General features: G+C 36.4%; 1 protein-coding gene across 22 annotated transcripts in view; it reads left to right on the forward strand.

Annotated features, from left to right (window-relative positions):
• AFDN (afadin, adherens junction formation factor) overlaps positions 1–15,440 on the forward strand; it is a 122,914-nt gene that overhangs the window by 72,349 nt on the left and 35,125 nt on the right. For all 22 annotated transcript variants that reach the window (XR_003526073.1, XM_027633951.1, XM_027633962.1 and 19 more), the window contains 5 exons: positions 1,470–1,735; positions 2,237–2,380; positions 3,511–3,709; positions 6,512–6,615; positions 8,090–8,176. Coding sequence is in view for 21 of the 22 variants with exons in the window: in XM_027633951.1 (XP_027489752.1) it covers positions 1,470–1,735; positions 2,237–2,380; positions 3,511–3,709; positions 6,512–6,615; positions 8,090–8,176 (800 nt within the window). In the remaining variant the exon portion in view is untranslated. The remainder of the gene's footprint in view (positions 1–1,469; positions 1,736–2,236; positions 2,381–3,510; positions 3,710–6,511; positions 6,616–8,089; positions 8,177–15,440) is intronic.

Below are 15,440 nucleotides of genomic sequence, written 5' to 3' on the forward strand. Positions count from 1 at the left end.
TTACCATCAGCTTATCCAGTCCTTACCTCAGCAGTTTCACTGTAGAGATGTTATGGGAGGATCTGATCAAGTACATCCTAGGTACTAAGGTTAAGCTGACTGGTCTTGTAAATTCCTACCAAGGTTCCCTGCCTTGATACTTGATACATGATGCTTGCTTTGGAGCATTGAAACCTTCCTGGGCTGTTCCTGTCCCAAAAGAGCACCCTGCTCATGTGTGCTATCCCACTGTGTATGTAATCCTGCTCAGTGACTGTGCTCAGACTTCTAATGCCTCAATAATTGAAGTAAAGATGATCTGCAGTGTGATTAAGTACAGTCATTTTGAGGAACTATGAAGGGTATTTATGTAAAATTCATAGATACTTTCTGGTCCTTTGCATATTAAGCTTTTTGTGTTTGCTTTTTTCCTGCATTGAACGTTGGAGGAAGACTACAAAGATGCAGTGTTGGGTTTTTAGTGCCCTGTACCGTGAGAGAGAGTACTTTCAGGCACAAAAACCGTGAAAAAGTAGCAAACTCATACTGGAATAATAAAGGGAGATACTGTTATTATTTGTTATTTTGAGCTGCTTTATAGGTTTCTGTCTATTAACCTATAGATAATTTTTTCAGGCACAGTCCTGTGTCTCAGTTCTAAAAACAATTAATGTGATGGTTTTTTCAATAGAGATTTCAGATTAAAAGTGTTGCCTTAAAAGAAGACTCAGAGATAGAAGTGCTACTTGTATAAATACGTTCTACCAGGGAGGACGTTTTCTCTTGGTGATGCTAATGGGAAGCCTCTATTGCTTGTTAGATAATATTGCAGTGCAGTAATTGGCAAAAGGAAATTTAAGCAATGCTTTAAAAAATCAATGTATAAACAGAAGGTGCGTTCTGCTGGTTTTTAAGTGCATCATGCAGTGTAAATAGTTTCTGCTGAAATTTCTGAGTACAGTTTGATACTTAACTTCAAGAAGCTATGGAATAATTGCAATATGCATTTGAAACAGTAGAATATGAAGTTTTTAACTTGTTATAAAAAATGATAGAAAAATCAGTTTACGGAAAGGAGGATGTGATTTAAGACTTTCTGCTGTGCCTTTTGCAACCGGACGAGCCTGTCTCGTATTGACCTTTTTAGCCACCAGCGCACTTGTGACAAATATGGGTAGAGCCCTCCCCAAATCTTCCTTCACGAAGCCCGGCCATGATAGCCAGTTATGTACTTGGATGCTAAAGATTTTCTCCCAAGCGTTTATTTTCATTTCAGGAGTTAAACGCATTCCAGGTATCAATTTAATGGTGCTCCCTCTTGAAAACCATGGAGCAGTAAATTTTTTCCTGGAAGTCTGTGTAACTTAAATACATGTAGATTCCAGCTAGCATTCACCAGACTGACTTAAGTGTCTCTGTATTATATTTTTATTGCCTAAACCAGGTGTACACTAGAGTATGTGAATGTGATTTACTTTTTATCTCTGTAGATGATGTGCTGCATACATTGACTGGAGCTATGTCCCTGTTGCGACGATGTAGAGTGAATGCTGCTCTGACTATACAGCTCTTCTCCCAGCTGTTTCACTTTATCAACATGTGGCTTTTTAACAGATTAGTTACAGCCCCAGATTCAGGGTTATGTTCACATTACTGGGGAGCTATTGTTCGCCAACAGTTGGGCCACATTGAAGCCTGGGCAGAAAAACAAGGTTTAGAATTGGCTGCTGATTGTCACCTGAGCAGAATAGTACAGGTGAGTGTGTGTATTTGTGATTAACACTTCTCACATGCTTAAATATTCAAAGAGAATGCCTATTCTGTGTTCCTAGAGAATAGCATGTGGACAAGTGTAGTTTGTGTGAATCAGTCCTGGAACACTGAGGGTAGCGAGAAAAGACACAAAATGTGTTTTCAACATGATTAATATTTAAGTTGCAAGTGAAATTAATAATTAGTGAACATGCTATTCCATTTCTGTTTATAAAACTGAGCTATAACTATGCTGAACAGAGACAAAAACAGCTGAAAAACTGATATGCCTCATCTATGATAGTTTTACCATGCTATTAATTCATCTTATAGATACATTATGTATATTCAGTGGTTGTTTTGGGGTTATTTGTGTTGTTTCTGTCACAAATCTGCTTCTTGCTTTGTCTTTTTCTCTCTCTTGTCTAAAGAACACTCAGAAACAATGCTTAAGGTTCATTATCGTTTGAATTTGTCATCTGTGACTTTTTCCCCCCCTCTCCAGGCAACCACATTGCTTACCATGGACAAATATTCACATGCAGATGTTCCACATATTAACAGTACTTGCTTTAAGCTGAATTCTCTGCAGCTACAAGCTTTGTTGCAGAATTATCACTGTGCTCCAGATGAACCACTCATCCCAACAGTAAGTCTCTTCTATCCCTCACCATGCAGTTTTAACATAAATGAGAAGAAAAGCAGTGGCTGTAAATAGCTACTTTATCTTTGGTGGGTGTACTTCACTGATTCGAACAGGATATACAAAAGAATCTCTCTTACATGGAGTTAGAAAGTAAGGTACTGCTCCACATTGCACATGCTCAGGGAGATGTCACTGCACCTTATACTGTTGGTGGATGAAATACAGAAAGGTGGTAGAAGAGAGAACAGAGCACCCCCAAAAGCTGGTTGTGTGTAACCAGAAGGAACAAATGTTGGTAATTTGTAGAAATCAAAGAAAAGCAGCAGGAACACTAAGCTTTTTCTCATGAAGAATGTAAAAATCCATGAATCCTGAATCCCTTCATACAGGTAGTAGACAGGTTGTCCTTTGGACAGATTGATACCTGGAACTGATGTAGATGTATGTATAATGTTGATTTTGGAACTGGTTTATATCTTGATATTTAACATAACTGGCAATTCTAAGTTTTATCCATGGGAAAAGTCAAAAGAGAATGTGTTCCTGGCAGAATTGTAAAAAACACTCTTAAGGTAAACTCTGATAGCTCACTGATCTCAAAAAAAAAAAGGCAAAGACGGTCTAATATTTATATAGCTGAATGCATTGTCTACAAATTCCTTTCTTTGTTAACTTTGGATACATGTTTACTAAATCAAAGGTACAAGTACAACCATTGTAAAGGTGTTGATGAGGACAGGACTTGGAGATATTTTTGTTTATTGACTACCAAACTAGAAAGTCTTGCTGAAGAACATAGCCTGTATTTCCTGTTTACACATAGGTGGAATTCCATTGGTTTGGGTTTTATTATTATTATTAATCAATTAAAAACATGTCCCACAAGTTTGGAAACAGTGAAGTAAGAATAAGTGCTTCTGTTACATTTGCTAACACAATTATCTATGAGATTTCATAAGATAAAACAATGCAGTGTACTGACTGTACGTAGAGGAGCAAATGAAGTCTTATATCTGGTAATTTATTTTCCAAATTTCTTTTTATTGCAGTTTTAATATCTTCTTAGACTTAGGTTTTTTTCCTTAATGAAATTATTCCTTTTCAGTAACAATGTCTTTCTGCCTTCTGTCCAGGAATTGATAGAGAATGTAGTAACTGTTGCAGAGAATACGGCTGATGAACTTGCTCGCAGCGATGGCCGAGAAGTGCAGCTGGAAGAGGATCCTGACTTACAGCTACCTTTTCTTTTACCAGAAGATGGCTATTCCTGCGACGTTGTCAGAAATGTTCCAAGTGGTTTACAAGAATTTTTAGATCCACTCTGTCAAAGAGGTTAGTGCTTCTGTTGTTTTACAATTATCCTTTTTAGTGTAATGCACACAGAATGCAAAATATATTTTAGATAAATGTGAAACACTTTTTCCTTATGTATGTTTCAGTCTTCTTATACTATGTTCTTCAAGTGTTTACTTTCGCTACCCATTAAAACTGTTAAGGCTTTTTTAATCCTTACCCTTTCTCCCTGTCCCTTTCGTTCATTTTCAAAGTTCTAAGTAAGCAGTGCTGAGTTACTAGTGCATGCTGAAACTTTGTTTTACCTTTGCTCCAGAACCTTTTTTTTATTTTTAAAACCAATGTGAATTAAATAGTTGTCACTTTTTTTTTTTTGCTCATCAACTCCTTTCTTATAACATTAAAAAAACCACATGAGCTAAAAATAGTTCTTTCAGTGTCGATCAGTGTAAGAATGTATGATTTGGGCATCTGTAGTCAAACAAAATTTCAGATGACAAGTAGATTGCTCTTATGTTTGGATGAAAGTGACTTAAATTTGAGAAAGTAAAGCAGGGGGTCTGTCAGAGCATTTACATTAAATTAACAAGTTATAATCTTTATCTGGTGCTACTCAATTTGATTAGAATTTCTTTTATTATAATTAGAATTTCTTAATTTTCTGTTTAAAAACAATTGTTTAAAAAATTTGTACAGGAATGTACAAGGCTGTAGCAAAGGAGACTACCAACAAAGCAGACTTGCCCTATACTACAGTAAAGTTTTGCAGTGGTTGGTTCCAACTTAATTTATAGAAAAGCTATATTCTTGCATTTAAAAAGAAAAGTAGGAAACTGACTGTTTTGAAAGTACAGTATGTTACAGAGGATGTAGTCTGGAGACTAAAGGAGACTGGTGGAATAAATTCTTTAATTAGTAAGTATAATTCAGTTGCCATAAAAATGGCCGTATATTTATTGTAAGTAAGGCCTTTTTAATGCATACATTCAAAATTTTACATTTTAGGCCTCCCTTAAATTATACTGAGGGACTTTTTGCAGTAAATGAGTATAAACTGAATTGCTGGAAAATGGTCTTTGTGAGGAGGAGAATATCATATATGTGGAAAATACCATATATTTGGATGGAGTGATTCATAATTTGCCTGTGATGTAGATTCTTGTTGTTCCTGATTTAGGAAACAATGTTGGATACCTCTGAGCTGCTGTTGCTTCTTTTTCAAAATTCTAGGAATTGCTCAAATAACAAAGTAAATCAAACTAAATGTCTCTTTTAATTGAAGAGTTACATTTAAAAAGGTAATGAGTCCAGGCAAAGCTTCACCTCTGCCCAATTTGTGCTGAGATGGGTTAGTCCCTCTGCAAAGCAGAAGATTTCTGTGGCTCTGTCTTAATCAGAGTTCTGGTGGTTTGTATTTTAAAAGATGATTTGATGTTTCATGTCTCTTTTGAAAGTGGTTGGTAAAAACAGTATTTTGCAGCCCCAGAGTTTTCTGGGAGCTTGTAGTGTTTTTAAATACATATGTTTCTCAGAAACAGCAGATGTAGAACTATAGATTTTGTAGATAGCATGAAATTGCAGTGAAGCCCATAATGGCACCTGAGATGTAAGATTCAACACATTCACGAATATAAAAAGATAAATACTACTATTTTGTTTCATAGAATCATAGAATAATAGAATCAGCTGGGTTGGAAGGGACCTTCGAGATCATCAAGTCCAACCCTTGATCCAACTGTGGTTACCAGACCATGGCACTAAGTGCCACATCCAGTCTCTCTTTAAAAATCTCCAGGGACGGAGAATGCACTACTTCCCTGGGCAGCCCATTCCAATGTCTGACCACCCTCTCTGTAAAGAATTTCTTTCTAATATCTAACCTAAACCTCCCCTGGCACAGCTGAAGACCTTGCCCTCTTGTCTTGCTGATAGCTTCCTGGGAGAAGAGACCAACCCCTACCCAGCTACAACCTCCTCTCAGGTAGTTGTAGAGAGTGATGAGGTCTCCCCTGAACCTCCTCTTCTCCAGGCTGAACAACCCCAGCTCCCTCAGCCTTTCCTCATAGGACTTATGTTCAAGTCCCTTCACCAGCCTTGTTGCTCTTCTCTGGACCTGCTCCAGCACCTCAATATCCTTCCTGAACTGAGGGGCCCAGAACTGGACACAGTACTCCAGGTGTGGCCTCACCAGTGCTGAGTCCAGGGGCAGAATCACTTCCCTGGACCTGTTGGCCACACTGTTCCTGATACCGGCCAGGATGCCACTGGCCTTCTTGGCCACCTGGGCACACTGCTGGCTCATGTTCAGCTTCCTGTCAATCCAAACTCCCAGGTCCATTTCCACCTGGCTGCTCTCCAGCCACGCTTGTCCCCAGCCTGTAGCGCTGCATGGTGTCATCTGCAAATTTGCTAATGGTACACTTGATCTCCTCATCCAGATCATCAATAAAGATATTAAACAGAACTGATCCCAACACTGATCCCTAGGGGACACCACTAGTGGATGCAGCAACTGGATGCAGCACTGTTCACCACCACTCTCTGGGCCCGGCCCTCCAGCCAGTTCCTAATCCAGCAAGAGTGCCCCTGTCCAAGCTGTGGACTGCTAGATTTTCAGGAGAATGTTATGGGAGATGGTGTCAAAGGCTTTGCTGAAGTCCAGGTAGACCACATCCGCAGCCTTCCCCTCATCCACCAGGCGGGTCACCTGATCATAAAAGGAGATTATGTTGGTCAGATAGGACCTGCCCTTCCTAAACCCGTGCTGGCTGGGTCTGGTATGGTTTCTGTTAATCTGTTGAGAAAATACCGTGACTATGTGGATGTTACTTTTTCTTTCAGGTTTTTGTAGACTAACACCTCATCCACGGTCACCAGGCACATGGACAATATACTTTGAAGGGGCAGACTATGAAAGTCACCTGTCACATGAGAATGCTGAACTCGTAAGTGTTGATTCAGTGAATAATTGCCAAAAGTGCTATCTTGGCAAGCCATTGAGTTTTATGTGATCAGTTTTAGTCCTTGTTAGGAAGAACAGGCTGCTTTGTTAAACATGTAGTTCATCAATGATTTGGTGAATTTAAGGAACTATTTGCAGAATTTTTTAAGTCACTGTTTTTCTAGGCTGTAACATGGTATAATTTTCACATAAGCAAACTCTGTCTATCATGTTCCACTGCTCTGAGAGTAACCAGTGAAGAAATTTCTGTTAAACACAGGCAAAAATATATATATCTGTAAATAATTGTAAATACTGTAAATAAATTATAAAGTCAATGGAGCTGCAGGTTGCTTTTATTTATAAATTGTCAACTACCAAATAAATATTTAGTATTAAGTTCTAATCTGATACTTTCTCCTGAAAACCTAGTAGGAAAAAATACTTTAGTTTTCCCTTTCATTATACTTATCAAAGAAGGGTTTCACTTCAGTGCAAGGTAGCTTTTTTTCTTTTCTGCTATAGGTTTTTTTTGTTTGTTTGTTCTGTGAGGTTTTTCTCTGTCTGTTTGAATATCAAAGTTACAGAACAACTTGTTTTTGGAAAGATGGTGGCTTTGTGTGAAATAATTTTTAAAGCAACTAAACAGAAAAGGCTTCATAGTTATAATTAGTATTCCCATCTTAAAAACTACTTGCTTTTCTAGTACTTGAGCTTAATAAAAAGTGTTAATATTTTTTAAAAATAATTCCCTTGGCTTTTATTTTTACTTTGTCATGGGTCTTATGGAACTTTCAGTTAGCTTGTATTCCTGTTAAACCTAAGATGCTCTAATTTATGTACTTCAACTATGAAGACTGTGATGACAACTTTGTGTTGAGGAACTAGCCCTGTTAAAAGATACAACCCCCCAAAAAATTACTGAACTTTTTTGGGTACTCGAACTGTATTCGAGAGTTTTCAGAAGTGAAAATTTTTGTAACTTTATTTCAAGGCTTTAACTCTGCCTTTTAAATTAATTGGTCTCTTGATATGTTTGGAGGATTATCTTCCAGATGCAGGGCTAAAAACTGAGCTCCATGTAGATGACCCTCACCTTTGTATAGGGGCCTTCAGAGTCCAAACTTCAGTTTTCTTTAAAAGTTACTACAATTTTATAGACCTGTTATATTTCAAATTGTAACTCATTAATAATCTCTTTACTGAGTTAGAGGAGTAGGAACAAAGGGGAAACTTCAAAGTTTCAGCAGTGTTTACAACACAGGTGTAGTACTTAATAATATGAATCCATAGTAATCAAATATTAGATATTCTACCTTTAAAATGGAGTACCAGCTGTATTATTTAGGATGCAAGATCTGCTGCTCTAACAATTTAAGAGTTTCTTGTAACAAACTATTTTGCGCAGTAACTTTCCTAGCCTGGCAATAAATATGCACGTCTGAATTTTTTCTTCTTTCCCCTTTCCTGTTTGATAGGCTCAGCCTTTGAGGAAAGAACCTGAAATTATCACTGTAACACTAAAAAAACAGAACGGAATGGGACTGAGCATTGTTGCTGCCAAGGTACAGAAGTCAGTTTGTTTAAGTCTTATTGAAAAAAACTTCTATTTTTGTCAGCCTACTGTGGAAAATGTTAATGAAAAAATCTATTTCCCTTTAGTTTATTGTACACATGGTGTTGACCATGTTTTTATTCTGACTGGGGAATGTTTCTGTAAAATACACAGATGTGGACAATATAAAAGGAAACATACTATGGATTTAGTTATTCTGACATTTAACTTCAAATCTCTGCTACAGGTTTATTAATTTTTTCAGAGATAAAAATTGGCATTGTAATTAAATGGAATTAATAAACAGGCTTATTTAGAACTATTGCTGAAAGAAAAGCAGTAAATACAAAGAATAGAATGTGTGGGGGTTTTTTTAATTGATGATAAATAAAATAATTCAGTTGTATACATTAAAGTTTATATACTTTCTGATATGAAGACACCTTTTCTTTTGCACAGTGTACAGGTGCAAGTATGGTTTCAGTTTTGCTTCTTTATATTAGAGAGCTACAGCTGTAATAGCTGGGTGGAGGAGGGTGTACCTCTTGCCCTGACTTGCCAAAATTGGGGGTGTGTGCTGTTCTTAGTTGCACTAGATAGTAATATATAGAATGCAGATACAGCTCCAGCCACCAGATGGAAGACTTCACTAGTTGGTTGGTTTTGCTTTATTAACTGGATCAAATAGTAGACACAAGCTTTTGAGTTTAAAACTTGTTATAAATTACACAACAGCGATACCCAAAAGTCTGTGTTGTAGTTACGTGGCGTACAACAAATAGAACAAGTCTTTTCTAATGTCTGTTCACTGTGTAATACATGAAGCTTCAGGATACTGTGGTCCTCCTTGGCACTTTAGTGCATGAGCTGAAAAGATAATTGTTTTACTGCTTTTAAGTTATCTCACGTAGCTAATTGCTTCTAAACAGCACTATTTTTTTCCCTACAACTTCGCTCATTTCATAGTCTGTTCTTGAAATGGTAATCTTGCATGATATCAGCTTTAAAGAGTTATTTCTGACATCTGTAAGGGAATACCTGGTGTCAAATGTATGGTGCTAACAATCAGCAGTTATTGAGTAAACAATTCAGACTCTAAAAAAATTAACTCAATATTCTGCTCTTATTTGGTTGAGTGAGTTAATAATTTGAGAAGCAAATACTAGATGTTGACACCAAATTAAATATGTATCAGACTTCTGACTGCCATCAGCATTTCTGTTGAATGTTTCAAAATGTGCAGTGGAAACTACTTTTTTCTTCACATTAATCTTGAAATCTGATTTTTCATCTAGAGTGAAATAGGATATTGCAGGGGGAAAAGTCCTTTTTCACTGAAACTGGCTGGCCTCTAGATTTCATTTTAGCAACTGACATTTAACTTCCATTAGCAGCATTAGCAGTGCTACTGGTCAGTGTGTAAGCTTGATTTGAAGGTTTTTTTACAATTATTTAACAAATTTCATGGTTTCTTTATCATGGTCAGTCATGGAAGCAACACTGGTTTAGGCAGTGATTGCATTTCATCTTACTACTGTGTGCCTGTCATAATATTGGAATTATGATTTAAAAACAGTTATGTTTTAAATCTCGGTCTGAAATAAGCAAGAAGCAGACTGGTTTAGTTTCCGTGTATGTAGAATACAAACTTTTGCTTAATTTGAATTCATCAGAATGTTCATTGGATAAAAATGATCGTATGCATTGTGTTTAAACAAGTTGCTATAGTAGTTAAATAGGATTATTTTCAGGAGGTTCAAAGTTGCATATTGTAAGTAATTATTAGTATGTTTTTCCTGTAATAGGCTTCATAAAACAAAAAAAGAGTAAGGAAGAACACACAGGCATTCATTTTCTCAGTTTGGTCAGAGCAGAACAGCTTAGAGAACTGAGTGAACATGACTGAGAAGCTAGCAATAATGAGTGGACTTTTTCTTTCTATTCCTATCTTGTTGACTTTGACTGGTATTTTTTTCTACGTGTCTCAAGTCATGAATCTTTTACCTGCATAAAAATTAAAATTCTCATTTTTAACTTTGGCTTAGGAAAATGGATGAAGAACTCCAGTAGACAATTCGTTAAAATTTTCTTAACATTAACTAAATAGAATATCTGAAATGAGAGGGAGAGGCAATTGTGAGCATAGATTTAGATTTTTTTCTAACTTTTTAATAGTAAAGGTTGGCTATCAAGTGCTCATATAATTGATGAAATGAAAGCTCATACTTAGTTTCAGAAATACATAATTGCTGCTTCCCTTCATAGTTTGATTGCTGACCCAATTACGTTTATTGAACTATTGGTTTCTAGAGTGCTTCAAAAGTGCTGTAGTAATAGAAAATTCGGTGCCTGGTCAACAGGTGGTCCTGTACCAACCAATGAAGCATTGGTTCTGTTTAGCTTTTGTTAGGAAAACAGTTGTTTTTATCCTGTGATGTGAGAAAACAGTTGCTTTCAGTAATGTGCTGTGAGAATACATTTGCATGTCAATGTTGACCTACCTTTCTTGTTATGTCTTGTGGGCTCCTCATACTTGTCACTGGCTTTTGATGAAGTTTATAGTTTGGTGAATATTCTAGAGATGGATGAAATGGGCAGATTCTTGAGATTATAAAGAAAAATAATTCCAATGGACTGGTTTTCTTCCTTCTACCATTGCAGAAAAATGTACACTTTCCTAGTAACCTGTGCTCATCTCTGAGGAAACATCTAACAAATTTATCATCTAATTACTTGAGTTTTTATTATTTTTTATTTTATTTGCAGGATTTTGTAGATGAAAGTTTCTAATGGGGAAATAAGATACAATACCTTATATATGCCTTTACACCAGATGTTCTTAATCATCAAATGATTGCCACACCTTCTCTGCTGCAGTTGGAAAACAGAGAATTGAAGTTGGAGCTAAGGTTATACAAGCAGAGAAGGGGTGCAACTTTCATTGAAATGCTGTGCACCTGCTTGTTCTTATGATGGAAATATCACCATGGGATACTAGGTGATTGCAAGCATGTGTACGCGAATGTAAAAACAAAAGATAAAGAGATGAGTCAAGTAGTAGATGACAGTGTTAGGTCCCTGTGGAACCCTGTATTGGATCCTCTTCCCACCTAGTGATAGGTAGAATGTTGAAGTGTGTTACTTCTACGTCACAGCTACTCATATTTTGTTTAGTTAGAAGTTTTAAAGGCCTGCCAGGACTGCCAGAGAGAGCAGAACTACAGTGCATCACCTAGTTCACCTCACTTTGCTGTAAGGGTGTTTTCTGAGGCAGGGCAGCCCCTTTGAGCAAATACGTAGGAAGTGTGTACACTATATGCAAACATAGCAGAGAAAACAAGTTTAGTTGTGAAACAACTGTTAGCTGACAGAGCAGTGTAAACAGTGTTGTATTGGTTTGCATTTTGTTTCAGTTTTTTGTAAATTGGGAAAATACCCAACAACATTTCTTAAACTGAATGCTTTAAACCAATTTTTATTTTTATTTAAAATTAAACTGTATAGCTTCATATGTGATCCAAAAAGGTAACTTGTTGTTCTACCCTTTTGTAGGTATTGCATGTTTTCTTACAGTAATACTCCTGTAGCTTTATTAGCAATAGCTTTTGTAACAGGTAAATGGAAATGTAGTTGGTAGGAGTGGTCGGGCATTGGGAACAGGGAACAGTATTGCTTTTTGAGGTGGTGTGCAGACTTTGGTTGCTCTAACCCTGAAAGATGTTTTGATGTTAAAAGCTGCCAGACTCCCAACCACATTGTGGTTAAGTTTTTATGAAATCCAGATGATTTGGAAGCAGTGTGTGCATGGAGTTTACTTTAAAAATATATCACTTTTTTGGGGACTTTCACATGTGACTTAGCCATCTGTGGGCCAGCACATTACTTCCTGTTTAATTTGGAGGTTTTTTTGTCTTTAGTACAAAAGGGCTCCCTTTTTGTTTTTTCTAGCAGTTTTCAGAGTTTAATAAAGCCTCTAAAGTAGATGGGAGTCAGAACAGCATAACTGATTACGTAAGAGTCTGAATATTGTATTGGTTATAGCTGGTGTTGATAAACGCTACACTGTGTCATAGCATCCAGCTCCGAGTTATCTTGATGAGTATCTTGGAAAATCCAGCAGACTAGAGCCGTGGTTGCTGTTGAGGGCTGGAAGAGAAGTGGAGAATTGTTTTTTTTCTTTCAAGGATCTGTAGTCCCGGAGATCAAAATGTGGTTTTCTGTTGTTGGAAGAACAGAATCCATGGTAAGTCTGTTCAGGTTTCTGTTGGGACTGTTTTTCTCTGAAGTTTTACTATCCCTGTACTTTTCCCTTCTCTCTTGCTTGTTTAAACCTGCCAGTAGCTATTTGTTCATGTAGCAACTATGTAATACAGCATGCAGTTAAATATAGTCAGATGTTAGTAGCTAACTTTCTAAAATCTAGAAAGAAAAAACTAATTTTTTAGCTTGTTCTTCATATGCACTTCTCAAATTTGTGGAAGTGACTATTAATATTTAAAGTTTCAGGTGTGGTAACTACTGTTTTACTGTGCCAGAGCATGAGTAGCATGACCTGTGATCTGTTTACTTGTAATATAGTTGGCTTTAATCCAGGTTCCTCTAAAAGTCTGTTTTCCCCTTAGAAAATCTTAGTAGAATAATTAAAATTGACATCCCAAACAGTATAACATTTTTAATACTCTAGTCTCTTCTGAACAGCAGATAGGTTGCAACTAGGGTATCTTATTTGACACATTCACAGAGATGAGGCATTTAAATTCTGTTTCGGTTGTTACTGCACAAAAGAAAGGATTCCCATGTTCTACAAGAACGATAGAGCAGGTTTTGTTGATTAATCTTTGCATGCTGGTTAGTACTGTATGGTTTAGTTCTTTAAAGTATGGCACACTTCTGCTTCTTGCTCAATCGTCTTCTAATAGTATAACAGAAAAAGTTAAAAATATATACAAACACCTTAAACTACATATGCATAAGCCCCTACTGGCACATAAATCAGAGCGTATTTTTAACAGGTGGTCAGATTAAGTAATTTCGTAGCACTTATTAAAATAGGATGAGATGTGCTGAGGTGTTTCTTTTTTAATAGAAACATTTCAAACACTGAGTGTGACAGTTCAGCAGTAAATATTCTGAGGAACGGACTTAGTGTTCTAAAAGCAAGTGTGTGGCATCTTAACGATAAATAACTTGTATTATTTGGCAACCTTGTTTGTTCTTAAGGGTTAGTTAAATCATTCTAAGTTGCATTAATTTCTAAACCGTTGGTTGTCATTTTATATTTAGTTGTCAATTTCAGGTGTTAAATTTAAGGAGGGTTTGAGACTACCAGGAATATAAATTCTGATGTAAAATTTTTCTGAAAGTGTTTTCCACAAATATTTTGTAGGTGATCCATGTAGAAGGAGTGGGTTTAAACATTCATTTAATTTTTTTTCCCCAAATTGAAAATTATGCTTATAGGTAATACTGGTAACAACATACAAATTTGGTTCTCTCTAATCTGTGTTTGCAAATATAGACAGTCAATACAATTTTTTTTTAACTGTTTGTTGGCTCTTTACATGTTTTCTGAGTTTAAAGATTTCATATCAGTATCTGAAATCTTCTTGTGTCTGTGCTTTCTGAGTATTAAAGGAAATCTTTTGGCCTTTCCTCCCAGCTTGAATTAATTGAAATGTTTCAATGATAAGTTATTTTGTGAGGGGGTTGGATTTTTATTTTAATGCTCAATACTAATTCACCTCAGCAGTCTGAACTACTGATGTTGCTTTAACAGGCTTCTTAGGAGGACCTTAGTGAAAATTCAGTATATAATTGTCATTTCCAGGACAGATTTTTCAGTCTCACAAAAATAAAATAGTATGTAAATTACCAGTTTAGTCTTCATCATGAGCAAATAAGTAGCTCTGTGTTAGCAATTTGCTGGTTTTTGTTGTTTCATAAGTTCCGGCAGGGTTTTTGCTTAAATTTTGGTGCCCTGTAGATGTTGTATAAAATTTGTTAATGCTTTTACCTGATGTGTAAAACCTGAAGCTTACACCATCACAGCATGATTTTTCTTCTCAGTAGCTGTGAGAACTCAGCTCTGCTCAAATAGAGTGGTTTTTCTTATTTATTCGCTTATATTTAGATTGATACTGTAAGAGGGTGATCCAGACATTTGTATTTAAGGCTTTCCGGAACAAAGTGAGTTTTAAAATTCGTGTGGCATTTCCTCATGGCACTAATACTCTGTATGCAGGCCCTTGCTAGCAAGCCTGAAAAAGTTACACTGCACATATGCTTTAGCTAGAATTCCTCTACTAGACTTAATCAGTCCTAGCATTCTAATAACTTTCAAAATTCCCTTCAGATACATATTAATACAGCATTTTAATTTTAATTTTTTTACTTCCGTTAATGAAGACAACTTTCAGAAGTTAACAAATTCTGTGTGGACTTTTCCCTATATGAGTAATACTTTCAGTTGGACTAGAAATTTAAGTGGTTAATAGTATGTGACAGTGTATGTACTGATCCTGGATTAAGCAGTATCCATCTGAAACTGCAGAGCAGCGTTATGTGGAAGTTTTTGCTATAGGGTTTTTTGGATTATAATTTATCCTTAGCTATAGAGCCAAGTGCCATTTCTTCAAAGAAGTGTAGAGATACAGAGTGGTTTTTTTCCATAATAAATTACTCAGTATGTCTTGCCTGTAAAGCCCGATGCACAGACATAATTAAGCTGAGATATGAAAACGGAGTTGCCTTACCAGGGAAGAGCATCACAGAACCTGCAGTACAACTTGTAGATTTGTACATAACTCTGAATAGCCTGTAGTGTGTCACTGCTCATGGAGTATTTATAGCAAACATGCATTAAGAAGTTAACCCTTGTTTGGGGAAATAGAGCTCAAGCAGTGCATTTTCCTTGAGCTCAATGGAAGATTTTTCCTTTGAGCCTTCAGGCCAATTGCTTTTGCTAGTTCATGTAGTTGCTTTGGTTTTCATCAAAGATTTATATTTTAGAAGAACTCAATTTCCAGAGTGCGAGAGAAAACACATTGTTATAAATGTGTATACTTATGTTTAGTGCAGAAGACACTACAGGTACTTGTGTCAGTGTACCTGCTTTCCGTACTGAATACTGTTAAAATTCCCAAACAACTACATATGCACAAGAGCACAGTAGTGCATATTTTATTAATGCCATTTCAGGGGGTCCACTGCAGAATGTCCTGGCTTCTCCTGTGAGAAGCACACTTTGGGAAGATAGAGAGTATATTCACCTGCTT

This window comes from Corapipo altera, unplaced genomic scaffold (assembly GCF_003945725.1).
Source record: "Corapipo altera isolate COAL_440 unplaced genomic scaffold, ASM394572v1 2b, whole genome shotgun sequence".
Taxonomy (NCBI): Eukaryota; Metazoa; Chordata; class Aves; order Passeriformes; family Pipridae; genus Corapipo; species Corapipo altera.